At 44.2% G+C, this 17,914-nt stretch overlaps 1 protein-coding gene across 5 annotated transcripts in view; it reads left to right on the forward strand.

The window, feature by feature from the left end:
- nagpa (N-acetylglucosamine-1-phosphodiester alpha-N-acetylglucosaminidase) overlaps positions 1–17,914 on the forward strand; it is a 75,234-nt gene that overhangs the window by 27,060 nt on the left and 30,260 nt on the right. For all 5 annotated transcript variants that reach the window (XR_011352403.1, XR_011352402.1, XM_069921826.1 and 2 more), the window contains 3 exons: positions 6,259–6,367; positions 10,378–10,506; positions 14,779–14,984. Coding sequence is in view for 3 of the 5 variants with exons in the window: in XM_069921826.1 (XP_069777927.1) it covers positions 6,259–6,367; positions 10,378–10,506; positions 14,779–14,984 (444 nt within the window). In the remaining 2 variants the exon portion in view is untranslated. The remainder of the gene's footprint in view (positions 1–6,258; positions 6,368–10,377; positions 10,507–14,778; positions 14,985–17,914) is intronic.

Consider the following 17,914-nt stretch of genomic DNA (forward strand, 5'->3'; position numbering starts at 1 on the left):
AGAATTAAAGAAAATAGAACAATGAACAGAATCCAAGTTTGTCATTTGGATGAAATGTTGAATCAAATTAATGTGAAATATTTTTAATTTATCAGAGTGTTGGATGTGGCGTTACTGGAAAGGCTTGATTTTTTAATTGTCTAATTATACAGAGGGTTGGTGGGTGAGCTTTTGGAATTACTGCAGTACTTATGATTGTGTCCTTACATTTGTATAGGGAGATTTGAGATTTTGAATCAGCAATGATTTTGGTGATTTATTATTATATCAGATAACAAGCTTGAAGTGATGGCCTTCCTTTCATGTTACTAATTTTGTTCTTTAGTCGTCCATTCTGCAAGGCTGGGAACAATGATTTTCACCTTTGCACCTTATGGACATAAAGTATTCCACATTGTGCTTTCATTGGAGAATGTGGATGAGTTCATTTACAGAAACACTAATTCAATGAACTGTTTGGTAGATTAGAGGAGGAGGTACTTGCTGTCTTAAACTAAATGAGGATAGATAAATCCCCAGGCCTGATAAGGTATTCCCTTGGACTGAGAGGGAACAGAGCAGGTCTAGAAATTGCAGAGGCTCTGATAGATATATTTAAAAGTCCTTAGTCACAGGTGAGGTGCTGGAGGATAGGAATGTAGCTCAAGTTGTTCCGTTATTTACAAAGGGCTCCAGAAATAACCTAGGAAATTATAGGCTGGTGAGCCTGACATCAGTAGTAGATAAGTTATTGGAGGGTGTTCTAAGAGATTAAATGTAGAAGTATTTGGATAGTCAGGGGCTGATTAGGGATAGTCAACGTGACTTTGTGTGGTAGTTTAACCAATCTTGCAGAGTTTTTCAAGGAGATTATCAGGAAAGTTGATGAAGGAAAGGTTGTGGATGTTGCCAGCATGGACTTCAGTTAGGCCTTTGATAAGGTCCCACATGGGAGATTAATCAGGGAGGTTCAGTTGCTCAGTATTCATGGTTAGGTAGTAAACTGGATTTGACATTGGCTTTGGACTGGTGGGATGCCTCAGAGATTGGTGGTGGGGTTTGTCTTTGTTTATCTTCTATATCAATGATCGACTCTAATGCTCTACACCACACATGTCAAACTCTGGCCAGCGGGCCAAATTTGGCCCGCGATATAATTATATTTGGCCCGCAAGATCATTTCAAAAATGTATTAGAGGTGGCCCGCCCTGCAGCGAGAGCCGATGCTGTTTTTTGGTAATGTCACCCCCACCATCCTCCCCCTTCATTGCACATCCTTCCCCATTGTAACACGAGAAATTGCAACACAAGAAGTCTGTCGATGTCATCAGCCGGCAAGCCAGTTGGAAGGCTCCCGCACAACCAGTCACTTCTCCCACCTGTCGAGTGGTGCGGCGGATGGGCGAGCGCCTGTGATTTCCTGTCGGCGCGACGGGCATGGCAGGCTGCGCACGGCCCCCGGGCAGCGCGAGCCCCACGCGACTGGCACCGGACGGCCCTTCCACAGCGCGAGCGCACTTCTCCCAGTCGCCACGGCCTTCAGCGCTTGCACCCGCGCGGACCCCAGGGACGGCTGGTTCGGCCCTGCACGTGAAGAGAGAGATGGTGGCTGTCCGCAAAAGCTGATCGGCAGCGCGCTAGGCCTGAGTGGGTGGGTAAGCAGGGGTGGGCAGAGGGTATAGGTGAGGAGTAATGGGCAGGGGAAGTTATGGTGGTGCGAGGGGCAGTTAGAGGGAGGGATGAGTAGAAGGAGGGGTGGATAGGGAAGAGGTAAAAGGGGAGGGGCAGGGCGAGTAGGGGAGGGGTGATTAAAGGGTGAGAGACAGGTAGAGGGAGGAACAGGTTGAGGGGAGAGGGAGTAGAGGGGCGTGTATAGGATGGGGTGGGTAGAGAGAGCGAGTGGAGTGAGGGGTGAGTAGAGGTTGGGTAAAGGACTGGTCAGGTAGAGGGATGGTGGGTCGAGGGTGAATAGAGGCCTAGAGCCTGAGGAGTGAGCAGGAAATGCTGAGTCCTGATGCAGGCCAAAATGGACACAGCCTGTGAATGCTGACTACATCTCCACAGGGACCAAATAGGTTTCCCTCAGGTCAAGCAAAGGGTGAACTTGAGCTACCTACTCCTGACCTGTAACATTATCCTCCTAAAGTTATATCCTAAAGTTTAACATTACATGTTGAAAGAAGAGAAAACATGCAGATGTTGTTGAAAATTTCAATAAATATTTAGTTCGGCCCTCGATTTAGTCCAAGTTTTTAATTTTGGCCCTCCATGAATTTGAGTTTGACACCCCTGTTCTATAATTTGAGTTTGACACCCCTGATCGTCTCTAATGCTCTACACGCATAACTGACTTATGACTGTGTGGCTCAGTATGACAACAACAGTGTCTACAAATTAGCTGATGATACCAAGGTAATGGGTTGTGATGAGTTTGCATACAGGAAAGAGTGAATACTTGGTTGAATGGTGCACTAACAACAACTTCAAACTCAATGTCACCAAAACCAATGAACTTTAGGAGGGTAAAACCAGAGGTGGACAATCCAGTGATCATTGGAGGAACAGAGTTGAAGAGGGTGAGCAAATTTAAATTCCTGGGAGTCCCTTTTTTGGAGGACCTTTCCTGGACTCAACACGAATTCATTGTGAAGAAACCATGTCAGCAACTCTACTTTTTCAGGAGTTTGCAGAGATTTGGTATGACAGCAACCTTGGTGAACTTCTATACATGTGTTGTGGAAAGTATGCTGGCCGGCTGCATCATGGCCTGGTATTTGGGGCACCAATACCTCTAAGCCGAAAGCTCTGCAAAAGGTAGTGGACACAGCCCAGCATATCGTGGGCAAAACTCTCCCCACCACCGAGAAGATCTTCATGGGACGCTACTGCCAAGGAGAAGCAGTAATCAGCAAGGATCCACACCTCTCAAGACCTGCTCTGTTCCCACTGTTACCATCAGGAAAGAGATTTAGGTGCCACAAGACTCTACCACTTGGTTTAGGAACAGTTGCTTCCTCTCCACCAACAGACTCCTGAACAACAAACTCAATCAGGGACTCGTTTAAGGACTCTTTACTCTTTATTACTGAATTTTTAAAAAAATCTGTATTGCAGATATTTTGTTTAAATTTCTTTTTTATTTACATTTCTCTCTTTTGTATACATATCTTTTCTTAGTACAGGTTTTTGCACTACTGATGAGAAGAAATTTTGCCTGGTCCACAGGAAAAAGAATCTCAGAGTTGTTTGTGAGGTCATGTATATACTCTGACAATAAATTTGAATGTTGAAATTTGGTATGGATGATAATGCAATAAATTGGATCAGCAAGTTTACAGATGACACAAAGATTGATGGTGTAATGGACAGCAAGGAAGTCTTTTAAAGCGTGCAGAGGGATCTGGACCAGCAAGAAAAATGAGCTACAAAATGGCAGATAGAATTTAATGTAGACATGTGTGATGCATTGCATTTTGGAAGGACAAACTACTGTAAATGTTAGGGCACTGAGGAGTGTGGTAGAACAGAGGGGCACTGAGGAGTGTGGTAGAACAGAGGGGTCTGGGAATGCAGATAATTAATTCCCTGAAAGTGGCATCACAGATGGGGTCATAAAGAGAGCTTTTGGCATAAAGGTAAAGGTTCCATAATTGTCACGTAATACTACATTTAGAATTTAACGTACATGAAATTCTTTAACTTTGTCTACCATAAAGAAGAAAAAGAATTGCCACTTTATACAGTGCCCCTCAGAAATGAAGCCCCAGCAAGGAGATAATTCACAATCCCTGGTTTGCAACACTAGTGCTCTAACCACTGAGCTACTGGAGCCTCTCATCTTCACTATTCATCTTCACAAATCAAAGTATTGAGTATAGAAGTTGAGATGTTTTGGTGAAGTTGTATAAGAGATTGGTGAGGCCAAATTTAGTTTATTGTGTGCAACTTTGGTACAGAAAAGTTATCAATAAGATTGAAAGAGTGCAGAGAAAATTTACTAGGCTGTTGCCAGATCTTGAGGATCTTGTTAAATAGGGAAAGTTTGAACAGGTTATGACTTTTTCCTGGAGTGCAGAAGAATGAGGGGAGATTTGATTGAGGTAGACAAAATTATGACAGGTATAGATGGTGTAAATACAAGTAGGCTTTTTTTCACTGGGATTTGGTGAGGTACCAACTGGAGGATGTGGTTTAGGGTGAAGGGGAAAACTCTAAAGGGAACATTGGGGGAAATTCTTCAGACAGAATAGTAAAAGTGTGGAGCAAGCTGACAGCTGAAGTGGTGAATGTGGGCTCAATTTTAATATTTAAGAAAAATTTGGATGGGTAAATGGATCGGAGGGGAATGGAGGGATATAGACTGCATGGAGGTCAGTGGAATTAGACCAAATAATAGTTTGACATAGACTGCAAGGGCCAAAAGTTATGTTTCTGTGCTTTAATGTTATATGGTTCTATTTTGATATCCAGCTTCCAAAATATTACTGCAACTCTTGTGGTTGGTTTAATTAAATATTTAGTTAACAGTTGCCTCCCTTCTTTCATTCCCTTCATGTACATGCATGAATATTGCTGGTGTATGGTAATAATATTGAAAGTGGGAAGGCGATGATGATTATCTGACTTAAATGAGGCACAGTAAAACTCTGATAATCTGCTACGTGACTATTCAGAACTCTGATAGTTCGGCATCTTGATCACACAGAAATATTTGTCATGCTGAACCAGGCATGCGTTTCCACATTCCTTTTTCACTTAACCTTTCCTTTTCCTGAGCCCTAGTACCTGCTCTCACTTTCAACTCACCAGCACCGTTACTCTTGCTCCCATTGAAATTAACTGGTACACTTGAAAATTCCCATCCTCCTCATGGGCAATGAACAAGGGAGCTTGCTTGAACACCTGGTCTATTCCCTCCACATTCACAACTGCATAACCAAGTTCAACTCCAATGCATGGTATAACTTAACTGATGATACTATCATTGTTGACTAAATGCCAGCTGATGAAGACTGAGAATACGGGATGGAGATTGGGTATCTGGTTGAATAATGCCAGAACAACAGTCTTGCTTTCAGAGTCTGTAAGACAAAGGAGATTCTTGTGGACTTTGGGAAGGAGAAGCTGAGAGACAATGCACCTGGCTTCATTGATGGAGAGAGTCAGTACCTTCATGTTCCTCAGAGTCTATGTATCAGAGAACTTCTGGTGCATTGAGGCAACTGGGAAGAAGGCACTCTAGGGTTAATGACACCTCTGCTTTCTCAGAAGCATGTTGTCAAATTCTCTATTGAAGTCCTGCATTTGTATTGTGAAAAGTATACTGACTGCATCACAGCAGGGTTTGGAAACTCTAATGCCCAGAAACTCAGATGGCTGCAGGAGCTGGAGAACTAGCTTAGTCCATTATGGCCACTGACATCTCATCCATTGAAGACTTCTGTATGAGACACTGCCTCAAGAAGGCAGCCAACATTATAAAGGATCCCTATCACTTTGATTACAATTTCTTCTCATTGCTAACTTCAGGCAAAATGTACAGAAGCCTAAATCCAGCTGCTCTCTGACAAGTCACTCTTTTTCCAACAGCTATCAGGCTCTTGAACCTTCCAGTTGTAGTTGATGTACCTTGTATACCCATTTGACTGTAAGAATTTTGGTGTATTATTGCACATCTGTACAAAAAGTGCATGAAAGAATGTTCATAGAAATAGCATCCAGAAAATCTGATCTGGCACCACCTAAATCCTGTGGGTGTTGGTTCCCTGCAGGCAATGTTGTTGGGCACTGTAATGTTTGAGCTTGGCATTGAGAAACTAGCCTTGCTTCTTGATCTGTCATCTTTATTTTGAAGGAATTTTTTCCTCCATTGAGAATGTGCTATTTTAGCATTTTATGAAATTGCTTGATATTCTTTAAAAATGTTGCTGGTGCTTGAGAACTCCAGATGCATAAATGAAAGTTTATTGTAAATTATTAATCCACCATGAGATCAGTTCTTAAAATGTTACCATTGAGTGGACATCTAACAATTGTCTAAAATTAATGTTGTGAAATTCTCGTTTTAAGCACACTGCCATTGATCCAAGCAAGATAACTTAAAATTTACCACTTCAAACAAAGGTCCTTTTGGAACTTCCTTTGGCTTGATATCCTTCTTTAATGGATTTACCTCCATTAAAGGCCTTGAATTGTTTAGCCTCATTTAATGCTCCTAAGTTGTTATTGTTGAGTTCATAATAAGTTGATCACTTTCATTAAATGTTCTATTTTAAATAGGATCCTTTGAAAGATTTGTTAATGTGGTATCTGCACGAAATGCTGTAGGACACGATAAATATGGGAGGCTTATTTTATTCCATGTTGATGGACAGACTGACGACAGGGGGTAAGAAGTAGTTTTTAGCCTTTTTTGTTTTTCTCTTTGGGTAAAATGGATCAGTAATTATTTTGTTCAGTTTTATTTTGAAGTATTCTTTCTTTTATTTTATATAATATAGCCTATAATAAGATTTGCACTTTTAATGGTACTCAATTTACCATTCTACAAAGTAACAGAACAGCAGTTCAGCAGAATAAGAATTGAGGTATAATGTGATTGCCAAATATATATATTTTTGTCATTTTAAGTATATTTAACAGTCAACAACTATACGGTGGCATCAGTGAAGTGCCGATGTGTTCTAGATAAGGCTGCCAAATTTTTAGGAAGGTGTTTTATCCTTTTCTAAGACCATATAACAATTACAGCACGGAAACAGACCATCATGGCCCTTCTTGACCGTGTCGAAACACATACTCTCACTAACCTGCCTTCTGCCCATAGCACTCCATATCTTTTGCAACCATATACCTCTCCACATTTTTCTTAAAAGATGATATTGTACCTGCCTCCACCGGAAGCTCATTCCACAGACACCACCCTCTTGAATAAAAAAGCTTCCCCTTGTGTTGCACCTAAACTTTTGCCCCCTAACGCTCAGCTCATGTCTTCTTGTTTGAATCTCCCGCATCCTCAATGGAAAAAGTCTATCCACATTTACTCTAACTATCCTCCTCAAAATTTTAAAGACCTCTGTCAAATCCCCCCTCAGTCTTCTCTGCTCCAAGGGATAAAGACCTAACTTGTTAACCTTTCTCTATACCCAGGTATCATTCTGGTGAATTTTCTCTGTACTCCCTCTATTTTGTTCATATCTTCCGATAATTTGGTGACCAGAACTGAACACAATATTCCAAATTTGGCCTCACCAATGCCTTGTGCAATTTTAACATTACCTCCCAACTCTTATACTCTATGCTCTGATTTATAAAGGCCAGCATTCCAAAGGCCTTCTTCACAACCCTATCCACCTGAGATTCCACTTTTAGGGAACAGTGTACCATTATTCCTAGATCTCTCTGTTCAATTGCATTCTTTAACACCCTACCATTCACCATGTATATCCTATTTTGATTAGTCCTACCAAAATGTAGCACCTCATACTTGTCAGCATTAAACTCCATTTGTCAACTTTCAGCCCACTCTTCTAACTTGCCCAAATCTCTCTGCAAGATTTGAAAACCTTCCTCACTCTCCACCACACCACCTATCTTAGTTTCATCTGCATATTTACTAATCCAATTTACCACCCTATCGTCTAGAACATTAATGTGCATAACAAACAACAATAGACTCTGTACAGATCCTTGAGGCATGCCACTAGCCAGTAGCCTCCAACCTGACAAACCGTTATCCACCACCACTGTCTGGCATCTCCCATCCAGCCACTGTCAAATCCATTTTACTACTTCCATATTCATACTTAATGATTGAACCTTCCTAACTAACCTTTCATGTAGGACCTTGTCAAAGGCCTTACTGAAGTCCATATAGACCACATCCACTGCCTTACCCTCATCAATTTTCCTGATAACCTCTTCAAAAAAAATTCACTAAGATTTGTCAAATGTGACCTTCCACGCGCAAATCCATGTTGACTGTTACTAATCATACCATGTCTATCCAGATAATTGTATATACCATCTCTATTAGTTTACCCACCACTGACATCAAATTTGCAGGCTGGTAATTGCTCGGTTTACTCCTTGAACCCTTTTTATACAATGGAATAATGTGTTCAATCTGCCAATCCTCTGGCACCATCCCTGCCACTTTTCAAGTGGAATGCAGCTGTTCATTTCTGAAGATCATCTATCAATGAGGAGAGGGGAGTCGTGGCTATACATTTCCTGGCCACACAAGATAATTTCTGTGAATTTAATTTGGAAGTTAGTTAGCGATCTACCAACAGACATAAAATACCCCAGTAGACAAAACTCTGGGTGCCAAATATATTTTGTAACCATTACTATAAATGTGACAATTAGCAATTTCTCAATTTTTAATACATTTTTGAAATGGATTTGTGATGAACAAAAGGGTACGAAATATTTTCCCCCAACCTGCTCAGCTTGTATTTAATTTTCATGCTGATTTTTTTGAAAGCTACGGCCTGGTGTTGAACAAGTTTTACTGGATCATTAATGACCAAATCATAAATGAGAACAAACATTTGTAATATACCCAGTTTGAGGTACAAATCTTGGGGAGGTAAGATGACATGGAGGAGTTTTGTTCTGGTCTCATAACAGTAACTATGTGATCGGAGCAGTGTATTAAGGAAGTAATAATTGGAGCTTGTTAGAAAGGTACAGACTCCAAAAATGGGATGGGCAAAGGTAGCCTCGATGAAAGTTCATAGTTTTTTCAGGATAGCCTCTAAAATCAGAGCCGAAGAGAGAACAGTCTCTCCATGAGGACCATCAAATTATTTAAATTAAATTTAATTTTATAATTTTTTTTAAATTTAAAATTTAGACATATGGCACATTCACATTCATACTTATCCCTAAATCTTTTTCCCATTTTAATCTAGATTTTTGTAAATCTAACTTAGGCATTTTATTCTGTAATAACAAACACATTTCAGATACAAATCTTTTCTTCCCACCTTCTGTAAGTAAAATTTCAAAAAGAGAATGGTAGACAAGGAATAATGGAAGCATGATTTTTTTTTCCAATTGCAAGACAAGTGATGTCCAAGCACAATGGCTTCTGTGTTTAACCAATTTTATTTTTGGCCTGAATAAAGGCTCTTAACTTTTCAAGTGATAGAAAGAAAGAATAGGAAGTAAATTGTGAAGTGGATATGTGTGTATACAAAGGGATAACGATATGTTGAGTCAGTAGGTAAAAGTCTAGTTATTAAACTATAGGTACACAATCCTTTATCCGGACGTCTAAAATCTGGAAAGCTCCAAAATCCAGCAAGTAGGAAGAGAGACAGCAGCGCAATTTGGGCGGGCGAGGGGGAAAACCGGCAGCGCGAGCCAGGCGGGTGGGTGATTGACCGGCGGCGCGAGCCGGGCGGGCGAGAGACCGGCGGCGAGTTGGGGGGGGTGGATACGCCAGCACAATTCGGGTGTGCTTAAATTGGGCTTTCTGAAATCCAGAAAGATCGGATCTTTGGAACATACTGTCCCCCCCAAAGGTTCCGGATAAAGGATTGTGTACCTGTATAATAAGGCAAGATGTTAAGCAAGGTCCTCCCCTTACCTTTTCATTTGACATTTTTCCATACTTTGATGAAGGGCTCCAGCCTAAAACGTCAGTTATATATTTTTATCTTTGCTATATAAAAGACATTTTGACCTGCTGAGTTTCTCCAGCATTGTGTTTTTACTTCAGCCCAATTGTCTGCAGACGTTTGTATTTTACTTCAAGATGGAAAGATCAATTTGGTAGGGAAAATTAAAAAAAAACATCATTTAAATGTTGTAAGCTATAGAGGAATTTAGATATCCTAGTTCAAAATTGTTCTTTGTAGAAACTAAGGAATTAGGGAAGCTAACAATGTTATATTTTGCTTATTGAATACAAAGGTCCAGGGAGTTGGTTTATTACATGGGGCAGTTTAGGGTGCCTAATTTAATATATTGGAAGCAGTTGATAGGATGTATTCCAGACTGATTACAGAAATTAGGTTATTAAATGAGCTGTATCTTTAAATTAATTTTTTTTTAAATGCGAGGGGAGACTAAATGTGCAAGATCCAAAGAGGTTTTGTTTGGAATAGGTTGATACTTGAGTATGGAATGAAAAGTTCCCATTGACCAGGGTGCAGAATTGAGGTAACAGTTACATCAACTAAGATATTATTAAATAGTGGAGCAGGCCTGAGAGATTAAATGGCCTCATCTCTCTTCTATTCTGAGTTTTGAAATTTTTTGCATGACATGCTGGTATATGCAATTCTAATTCATACTACATGTTGATATAATTTATACTGTTGATAATATTGATAATATCATTCAAAACTTGGATTGAATTAATAGCCATTCAAAGTTGCATTACAGGCTAAATCTCTGGGATGTTGCAAGGTTTTTAAAGAGCCAAGGAGTTATTAATGCCATTAATTTGGATGGAGGTGGATCAGCTACTCTGGTACTCAATGGATCTCTTGCAAGCTACCCATCAGATCACTGGTATGTATAATCTAAAATCCTATTCAGCTGTGTACTAATTGACCATAAGGAAGTAAAAATTGTTTGGAACATCTTGAAATTATTAAAATTTATGAACTCTGATTTTAAAAAAAATTTAAATAGCCTTTTATTGGGGAGGATGTAAATATATAATTTTCTATCACCAAAGAAATAATTAATTTTAAGGTACTATTTCTATTTGACTTCCATAAAAATTCACTGGGCAATTTCTTTCATAGCACAAATAGTTGTGCATGAAATATGCACAACTGGTTCAACAAGAAAATCTAGAAGTGTTTTTTGAGGTTTTTTTTTAAATTAGATTTTATGAATCTAACTTTCTAATTCACTATTTTTGAATGTCTGCAAAGCCTTTCATGTATAAATTTAAATCATTGTTTTTTATTGACATAATACATTTCTAATGTATGGAGAAACAGTTGTGGTTTATAGAAGTTTAATGTAAAGGAGGAAAAGGAAAAAAAGGACAAAAGACAAAGGAGGAAAAACCCAACACCCAACCCCAACCAACCAATTTTCCCTTGCAACCGCTGCAACTGTGTCTGCCTGTCCCGCATCGGACTTGTCAGCCACAAACGAGCCTGCAGCTGACGTGGACATTACCCCTCCATAAATCTTCATCCGCGAAGCCAAGCCAAAGAAGAATGTAGCCTCAAGTGAAGCTGTTAATGGTTGTGATCACACCAGAAATGGATCTTGGGCAGCAGTTCAATTTGAGTATTGTGTTCAGTTCTGGTCACCTTAATATAGGATGGATGTGGAAACTTTGGACAGGGTGAAGAAGAGATTTACCAGGATGCTGCCTGGATTGGAGAACGTGTCTTTTGAGAAATGGTTGAGCGAGCTATGGTGTATCTCTTTGGAGATAAAAAGGATGAGAGGTGACTTAATACAGATGTAAAAGATTATGACAGGTATAGATAGGGTGAGCAGTTGCACTTTTTCTCTGGCCATCAATGGCCAATACCAGGGCACATCTATTTAAAATTATTGGAAGAAGGTTTGGGGAGATGTCACAGATAGTTTTTTTTTACATACAGTGTGGTGGGTTATTGGTTCTCAACCTTTCTCTTCCCACTCACATACTACTTGAAGTAATCCCTAGGCCATCGGTACACTGTGATTAGTAAAGGATTGTTTAAGGTGTAATGTGAGTGGGAACAAAAAGGTTGAGAACCATTGTTCTAACCCTTCCTTTCCTTTCAGCTCATAACCCTTGATTTTTTTTTTAACATCCATTTAAATTTTTTTTTAATGGCCATATTGTACCAGAAAAATTTTTACTGAGATATTTTGCTTGAGAAAAATTGTCATTGGCCCATTTCCTTTGGAGTTAGGAAACTGTGCACGTTATGAGTCAATTAAAACAGTGGTTTTCAAACTTTCTCTTTCCACCCACATTCCACCTTAAGCAATCCCTTACTAATCACAGAGCATCAATGGTATAGGGAATACTTAAAGTGGTATGTGAGTGGAAAGAAAAAGGGGAGAACCATTGGGTTAGAATAATGTGGAGTGCAAATCCAGTTTGTAATGATCACATTGGCACTGGCCAGAAAGTGTATAGTGGTTACCTGAAAATCTGACTCACTTGGGCATTGCGCACTGGAATACAGAAATGCAGAGCTGTGTTCCCTTGGAAAAAATATAAAATTTTTCTAAAAATTTGGCAACCATATTTAAATTTCATAAGAGTGCAGTTATAGTGTGGACCTGTATATCTTGCCATCCTGCCTTCCTCATCTATCCTTCAACTGAGGGAGGGGTGGGGGGGTGTCCATTCCATCCCAATCAAGTAAAGTCAAGAAAAATGGTCCACTTCTGGCAATTATTTGTTTTCTTATAAAGAGCATTGTCTTGTTTAAATACATTCAAGACATCGTGACTTCATGGGTCCCTCCACATAAATTCAGATCTAATTCATTTTTGCATTTTGATAGCTGTAAATGAACTTTCCATTTAATTTAGTTTGAATTAAGATTGATTATACAAGAGCAAGATTTGAGAAGACTATATCAAGAAGAGGAACAACTCTCTTTCAAAGGCGGTTTTATCCATGCCATTGAAAATTAATGAGGATGGCCTTGCAAGCAAAACAAAAATGTATTACCATTACATAATACATTGTATTGTCAGATATATCAATATATCTGAGCATCAATAGTTGTAATAAAACAATCATGTCAGAATCTTAATGTAAGCAATGGGAACATTTGTCATTATAAGAGGAATGGAATTAATCATGAAAATTCCTTGGTCGTGAGTTGGTCATGCAGAATGCTTTCCATCAAGCATGTCTTGGTGCCTCCAAGCCATTCATTCAACACCTTCGGGTAAACAGATCTGAAGATAAAGGCGACAGAGTTGATTGGACGAACTGCCTAAGAACATAGCATCTCGTTGATCCATACTAATTACAGGTGCTCATCATTCATATTAAATAAGTTGGAACCAGAGACATGCAAAGAAAGGAGATGTGCTTTGGAAGCAAGTTTTGGTCAACATCTGACCAGAGATTGAAAGTGGAAGAGAAATTATCAAAAAGGTAAAAGGGACAGGTGGAAGTCTCACCAGAGAACCATGGAGAACTTCAAGGTTGGCAGTCATGTCAGCTTCCTTCCCCAGGTCAACATTCCCAAAACTGAGGGCCTGATCATGTTCAACCAATCTGATGGGCTTACTGTATCAATTTGCTATCCTTGTTTAAAAAAAAATTGTGAATTATTAGCCATTCAAAGTTGCAATGTTTTTAATGCCATTAATTTGGATGGAGGAGGATCAGCTACTCTGACACTATACTTTGAGTACTGTCACAACAGTTTGAAGAAGCACAGAATGAACACTTCAAGGATATCCTAAATATTTTCAGGGAAAAGCATGTAACAGGCTCAACAACTCATGGGAGTAAGCTCATATTAAGAGCGAGAAGACATCAAGTACTTAAAGTTTTTCTGGGAGTATATGAAAACCAAGGTCCAGTTGTGGACCGAGTGTGCAATAATCCCAAAAAACCACATTACACTGGCAACATTTTTTTCAAAAGGCTTGCTACCGGAACAAAAATGGGGGAATTATGATAAACAACTTCAAGATGAATACAGATAATTTCAGATTTGTTGTATCACATTGGAAGTCTGAGAAACACAAAATTAACTTTCATTGAATTTACCATGTTTAATTGCATCATGATGCTGACACATTGCATTAATTCCACTGACCTAAAAATGTTTTGCCACTGATTTTTGTTTGCACTCAGCATCTAATGCCTCTTGTGTCAGTGTTGAACAATAATCACGAGTATTGATTGATTCCACTTGCCTTGATACCACCTTTCCATGGTTGCACTGACCTGGTGAAACCTTTCACCATGTTCGTCACTAACTGCACCAAGATTAGCAGGGAAGAAGTCCAAGTGTGAATGTAGAAAATGAATTTTCAATAACATGCTGCACTTCATGGTTTTGTCTACTTGAAGTTTACTTAAAATATGACAAGAAATTACAAAAATAGGTTATATCTAAAACACGGTGCATCATAGGAAATTTTTTAAGTGATTTTCGTGATCAATAGCCATAAAATCCACCCAAAAGTGTTCAGGAAGCAAAAGTTTTGCTGTCCAGTGTTATTATTCTCCACCTGTGCCCAAGTAAAGAAGGAGAATATCCAAATTCCCATGAGTGAGGGAACACAAGATGTACAGTGGTTGGGAATAATGTTTGATATGTTCATGATTAGAGGAGTATTTGATGTATCAAATATCAAATTGTATGTTATTCAAGTCAGTGAAAAGAGGTTGGATCCAAATTTGAGTTTGTTACTCAACGTATTGCTTAATGACCCAGAAACTTATCTTTTAGACTAATTGAAAGACTAGGGATGCAATTAATTAGAAGAGGGATAGGAAGTTGTCAACTTATCCATGCAAATCTGAATTGCATAATGGCCATGATTACTTTAGCTAAACCTACCAAAATAGGTGTAAATCAAATGATTATCTGCCATTTGAAAAGGATTGTTCAACTTTACACCAATTTTTTATACGTTTTTGTATTATAAATTACTTGATACCCATTTTAATTTTGATGAAGCTACTTACTGGTAGTTGTTTCTAAATTGAAGACTGTTGATTCAATATTGTTTTCATCGAATTAATTTGTGAATAACTACATTAAACTGCAACCCAAATCCTGGTTTCTGTCACTTTATTAAGGTCGCTGTTTCAGTCTGAAATCTTTCTTTTTCTTTTAACAGTTTAGCTAACCCCATGTGGCGCTGTCCTCGGCCTGTCTCCACAATTTTGTGTGTTCATGAACCTGAACATGTACCTGAAAACTACAGTGGGCGTGGAGACTGTTTACTTGGAGATTGTTACTGCAAAGGTTTTTGGTCTGGAGTAGCATGTAATCTACTTAATTTTGGACCATTAAACTGTACTGCCCATGGAATCTTCTCTGAGGGTGAATGTCAATTGTTTTCCAAATGAAATTAAAATATAAATTTAAGCTAATTCAATTAGGTATTTTGAGTTAAGAGTTGGCAGCCAAGGTGAAATTTTAACTTTGTTTGGAACAATTGAGGTTTCTGTTTTAGTTCTTGTTCTCTTACTAATAAAAGTAGTTATGTTAACTAGAATACCGAAGGGGGATTGCATTTCACACATTGATTGTGATAAGCAACTGTGAAAATGAAATCCTCATGAACAAATCTCAATCCAGATTCCTTAAGAATGTGTGTAAAAATGTAGCTGTAATGCCTTTTCAGTCAGCCTGCACATGGAGGCTTGCTAAAAGTGAAATGTGAAGGTATTTCTTACCTTTTCATGCAAGCCCAGTAAAACTCTGATGTCCCCTTTCAGCCTGGATGCAGCTGGGGCATTGTTGCAATGTTCAAGAGGCGTGGCTACTGGTCCATACATGCTGAGCAAGGGCTGACTTTGTTACCCATAATCCCCAATGCAGCTTGAACTGCTCTGCTTTACCCAGGCCGTTCTAGCTGAGTGAGGTATTATGGGTCGGGTAGACGGCCATTGCTGTGCCGTGTATTGAACCGCTGAGGCCGATGAGTGGCCCTGAAGGCTAAAGCGGCCTGGTGAGATGCCAGAGGCCAGAGCAACCAGTGGGACTGTCACACCCCATCCCGGTTGTCTCCTGATGGCCCGGCCCCCACTGCCCTGATAGCCCCCCCCCCCTGCCCTGACAGCCCCCCCCTGCCCTGACAGCCCCCCCCTGCCCTGACAGCCCCCCCCTGCCCTGACAGCCCCCCCCTGCCCTGACAGCCCCCCCCTGCCCTGACAGCCCCCCCCTGCCCTGACAGCCCCCCCCTGCCCTGACAGCCCCCCCCTGCCCTGACAGCCCCCCCTGCCCTGACAGCCCCCCCCTGCCCTGACAGCCCCCCCCTGCCCTGACAGCCCCCCCCTGCCCTGACAGCCCCCCCCTGCCCTGACAGCCCCCCCCTGCCCTGACAGCCCCCCCCTGCCCTGACAGCCCCCCCCTGCCCTGACAGCCCCCCCCTGCCCTGACAGCCCCCCCCCTGCCCTGACAGCCCCCCCCTGCCCTGACAGCCCCCCCCTGCCCTGACAGCCCCCCCTGCCCTGACAGCCCCCCCTGCCCTGACAGCCCCCCCTGCCCTGACAGCCCCCCCCTGCCCTGACAGCCCCCCCTGCCCTGACAGCCTCCCCCTGCCCTGACAGCCTCCCCCTGCCCTGACAGCCCCCCCCTGCCCTGACAGCCCCCCCCTGCCCTGACAGCCCCCCCCTGCCCTGACAGCCCCCCCCTGCCCTGACAGCCCCCCCCTGCCCTGACAGCCCCCCCCTGCCCTGACAGCCCCCCCTGCCCTGACAGCCCCCCCCTGCCCTGACAGCCCCCCCCTGCCCTGACAGCCCCCCCCCTGCCCTGACAGCCCCCCCCCTGCCCTGACAGCCCCCCCCTGCCCTGACAGCCCCCCCCTGCCCTGACAGCCCCCCCCTGCCCTGACAGCCCCCCCCTGCCCTGACAGCCCCCCCCTGCCCTGACAGCCCCCCCCTGCCCTGACAGCCCCCCCCTGCCCTGACAGCCCCCCCCTGCCCTGACAGCCCCCCCCTGCCCTGACAGCCCCCCCTGCCCTGACAGCCCCCCCCTGCCCTGACAGCCCCCCCCTGCCCTGACAGCCCCCCCCTGCCCTGACAGCCCCCCCTGCCCTGACAGCCCCCCCTGCCCTGACAGCCCCCCCTGCCCTGACAGCCCCCCCCTGCCCTGACAGCCCCCCCCTGCCCTGACAGCCCCCCCTGCCCTGACAGCCCCCCCTGCCCTGACAGCCCCCCCTGCCCTGACAGCCCCCCCTGCCCTGACAGCCCCCCCTGCCCTGACAGCCCCCCCTGCCCTGACAGCCCCCCCTGCCCTGACAGCCCCCCCTGCCCTGACAGCCCCCCCTGCCCTGACAGCCCCCCCTGCCCTGACAGCCCCCCCTGCCCTGACAGCCCCCCCTGCCCTGACAGCCCCCCCTGCCCTGACAGCCCCCCCTGCCCTGACAGCCCCCCCCTGCCCTGACAGCCCCCCCCTGCCCTGACAGCCCCCCCCTGCCCTGACAGCCCCCCCCTGCCCTGACAGCCCCCCCCTGCCCTGACAGCCCCCCCTGCCCTGACAGCCCCCCCTGCCCTGACAGCCCCCCCTGCCCTGACAGCACCCCCTGCCCTGACAGCCCCCCCTGCCCTGACAGCCCCCCCTGCCCTGACAGCCCCCCCTGCCCTGACAGCCCCCCCTGCCCTGACAGCCCCCCCTGCCCTGACAGCCCCCCCTGCCCTGACAGCCCCCCCTGCCCTGACAGCCCCCCCTGCCCTGACAGCCCCCCCTGCCCTGACAGCCCCCCCTGCCCTGACAGCCCCCCCTGCCCTGACAGCCCCCCCTGCCCTGACAGCCCCCCCTGCCCTGACAGCCCCCCCTGCCCTGACAGCCCCCCCTGCCCTGACAGCCCCCCCTGCCCTGACAGCCCCCCCCTGCCCTGACAGCCCCCCCTGCCCTGACAGCCCCCCCTGCCCTGACAGCCCCCCCTGCCCTGACAGCCCCCCTGCCCTGACAGCCCCCCCTGCCCTGACAGCCCCCCCTGCCCTGACAGCCCCCCCTGCCCTGACAGCCCCCCCTGCCCTGACAGCCCCCCCTGCCCTGACAGCCCCCCCCTGCCCTGACAGCCCCCCCCTGCCCTGACAGCCCCCCCCTGCCCTGACAGCCCCCCCCTGCCCTGACAGCCCCCCCTGCCCTGACAGCCCCCCCCTGCCCTGACAGCCCCCCCTGCCCTGACAGCCCCCCCTGCCCTGACAGCCCCCCCTGCCCTGACAGCCCCCCCCTGCCCTGACAGCCCCCCCCTGCCCTGACAGCCCCCCCCTGCCCTGACAGCCCCCCCCTGCCCTGACAGC

This window comes from Narcine bancroftii, chromosome 2, assembly GCF_036971445.1.
Source record: "Narcine bancroftii isolate sNarBan1 chromosome 2, sNarBan1.hap1, whole genome shotgun sequence".
NCBI lineage: Eukaryota > Metazoa > Chordata > Chondrichthyes > Torpediniformes > Narcinidae > Narcine > Narcine bancroftii.